Source organism: Penaeus vannamei, chromosome 9 (genome assembly GCF_042767895.1).
Source record: "Penaeus vannamei isolate JL-2024 chromosome 9, ASM4276789v1, whole genome shotgun sequence".
Lineage (NCBI taxonomy): Eukaryota > Metazoa > Arthropoda > Malacostraca > Decapoda > Penaeidae > Penaeus > Penaeus vannamei.
In genome coordinates this window covers 42,382,133-42,385,179 of record NC_091557.1, presented here as the reverse complement: position 1 = coordinate 42,385,179, position 3,047 = coordinate 42,382,133, and the positions used below count along the sequence as shown (strand labels likewise).

The 3,047-nt window shown below is 45.1% G+C and overlaps 1 protein-coding gene across 1 annotated transcript; it reads left to right on the top strand.

Annotated features, from left to right (window-relative positions):
- The first annotated feature begins 323 nt into the window (after window positions 1-323).
- Window positions 324-2,630, top strand: LOC113811511 (2-amino-1-hydroxyethylphosphonate dioxygenase (glycine-forming)). Its single transcript, XM_070125034.1, has 4 exons — window positions 324-554; window positions 1,464-1,591; window positions 1,815-1,925; window positions 2,482-2,630. The coding sequence occupies exons 1-4, from the start codon at window positions 418-420 to the stop codon at window positions 2,628-2,630; spliced, it is 525 nt and encodes a 174-aa protein (XP_069981135.1). The 5' UTR covers window positions 324-417.
- The last annotated feature ends 417 nt before the right edge of the window (window positions 2,631-3,047 follow it).

The following is a 3,047-nucleotide window of genomic DNA, read 5'->3' as shown; positions in this document are numbered from 1 at the left end:
TTTTTTTGTTTGTCTTTTTTTCTTTTGTGGGGGTTGTCTTATCTACATAATAAACTATCATATTTTGTTCCTGTAAATAAAAAATGTAAAAACAAAAAGTAGTTTCATCCAGACAGTTTTGTGTGTTTGTTTTAAGCTCCGCCCATTCAACATACATTCACGCCCACACAGCAATGCCCCACCTCTCTGTAGACACTTCACCCATTCCACGCCCCGCCCACTCACACACAAACCCCTCTCCCCAAACCCTACTCTAGAGACAATCCCCGCCCACCAGCCACGCCCACGACCCACCCACGCCCGCCGCCCACGCCCACGACCCACCCACGCCCGCCGCCCACGCCCACGACCCACCCACGCCCGCCGCCCACGCCCACCCTCGCCCGCCGCCCACGCCCACCAGCGCCCAAGCCAGCGATGGACTCCGAGGCAGTTGTCGAGGAAGTGTTTTCTCTCTACGAAAAGTTTGGCGACGCGGACTACATCGGCGAAGCGGTGACGCAGCGGCAACACGCACTCTGCAGGGGCCGCTCATGCTTGGCCGAGGAGGAGAGGGCTTCCCGCGGAGGGTGGGGAGGGAGAGGAGGAGGGAGGGAGGAGGAAGGAGGGAGGAGAGAGGGAAGGAGGGAGGAAGGAGGAGGGAGGGAGGAGGGAGAGAGAAGAGGGAGGGAGAGAGGGAGGGAGGAGAGAGGGAGGGAGGAGAGGGAGGGAGGGAGAGAGGGAGGGAGGGAAGGAGGGGGAAGGGAGGGAGGAAGGAGGAAGGAGGAGGAAGGGAGGGAGGGAGGGAAGGAAGAGAGTGGGAGAGGAAGAAGAGAGAAGAGAGAGAGAGATAGAGAGAAGAGAGAGGGAGGGAGGGAGGGAGAGGGAAGAGGAGAGGGAAAAGAAGAGAGAGAGAGAGAGAGAGAAGAGAGAGAGAGAGAAAGAGAGATGAGAGGGATGGAGAAAGGGAAGGGAGGAGGAAGGAGTTGAGAGGGGGTGAAGAGGGAAGAGAGGGAGAAGGGTGGATCGAGAGGCTTAGAGACGGTGACGTAGAGAGACAGAGAGAAGGAAGAGGAGAGGAAGAGACGGAGAGGGAACAGGGAGGAAGTAAGCAAGGCGGGAAACGAGAAGAAAGAGGGAAGGGAGATAAGAAGGAGAGAAGTGCGAGAAGGGCGAGAGGGTATAAAGGAGAGATATAGATAGTAATAGATAGATATGAAAAGAGAAGAGAGAAACAGAGAGAGAGAGAAAGAGAGAGAGAGAGAGAGAGAGAGAGAGAGGAGAACTGCCCTCTCAAAGAAGAAGATATAATACTAATGATAATAATATCGATAATGATAATAAAAATAATAATAATAATAATAATTGATACGATAATAAAGATAATGCTAATTACAACAATGATAATAACAATACCAATAAAACAGAAAAAAACAAACTGATATAACACACAGACAAACACAAAATGACCCCCCCCAACCCCCCACCCCCAAACAGATCATTCTGGGCGCTCTTCTGCATGACGTTGGCCACCTGGCGGGCATTCGCGAAGGCGGGGCGCGCATGATCACGAGGGGCGTGGTGCTCGGCGCGGTCAATCATGAGGTCATAGGTCAGCTTTTGGGCTTTTTTTTTTTTGAGTGGAAAATGCTGTTAGATTTTTTTTTCTAATGAATTTAATATTTTTTTGTTATTATTATTATCATAATTATCGTTAGTATTGTTATTTTTATTACTGTCATTATTTATTTTTTACCATTGTCATTATCATCATTATCATTATTATCACCATTTTCATCACTATCATCATAATCATCCTCGTTATCCTTCGTCAGGAGCGGAGTACCTGGCTCGCCTCCGCTTCCCTCCTGCGGTCACGGCCTTCGTCAGGCGCCACGTGCAGGCCAAGCGGTTCCTCGTGGCCACTGACGCCGGCTACTATGAGAGTAAGTTCAGGGGAAAGGGATATATATATATATATATATATATATATATATATATATATATATATATATATATATACATACATATATATACACATATGTGTGTGTGTGTGTGTGTGTGTGTGTGTGTGTAGGTATAGATGTGTTTGTGTGTGAATATACATATATATATATATATATATATATATATATATATATATATATGTATATATATATATATATGTATGTATGTATGTATGTATGTATGTATGTATATACAAACACACACACACACACACACACACACACACACACACACACACACACACACACACACACACACACACACACACACACACACACACACACACACACACATATATATATATATATATATATATATATATATATATATATATATAATTTATATATATACTTTTTTATATAAATGTGTTGTGTGTGCATAAGATCCATTACATTATCCCTTCACTTCTTATTTTCTGTCCACCTCTCTCCTTCCCTTCTTCTTACTCCTCGCCCCCCCCCCTCCCCCAGCCCTTCACGGAAGCAGGCAGGTGATGACCCCTCGAGCATCAAGGAGGACCGATGACGGAGGAGGAGGCCAGGTCTTTCGCTCCAAGAGATCCGCAGTTCGACGCCATTTTGAGGATGAGGAGGTGGGACGAGAAAGCACAAGGACCCCGAGCGGAGGTCACGCCTTCAGCTTAGGAGCCACTAACACTCAAGGACATGTGTTTGGGGTTCCTGCGGGAGAGCGAGGCGGCGGCGAGCAAGGCGGGAAAAAAGATTTGAAACGCTCGGGCTACGGGTGGAACAAGAGGGTCCGTTTTCTGTTTCTTCTTGTCTTCCTTTTCCTTGTTTAAAATTCGTTTTTTTCATTTCGTTTGTTTCTCTTGTGGTCTGGTGAAAGTACATGGATGGAAACAGTTTATTAAAATGTTCGGATGAATTTGCATCTAGTCGTTCTCCTTCAGTTAAACAGACAACGAACATATATATATATATATATATATATATATATATATATATATATATATATATATATATATATATATATATATATATTTAGCGGGAAAGACAGAAAAAAAAATAGCGGAGAGAAGGAAAGATAGAGAGAAAAAGAGA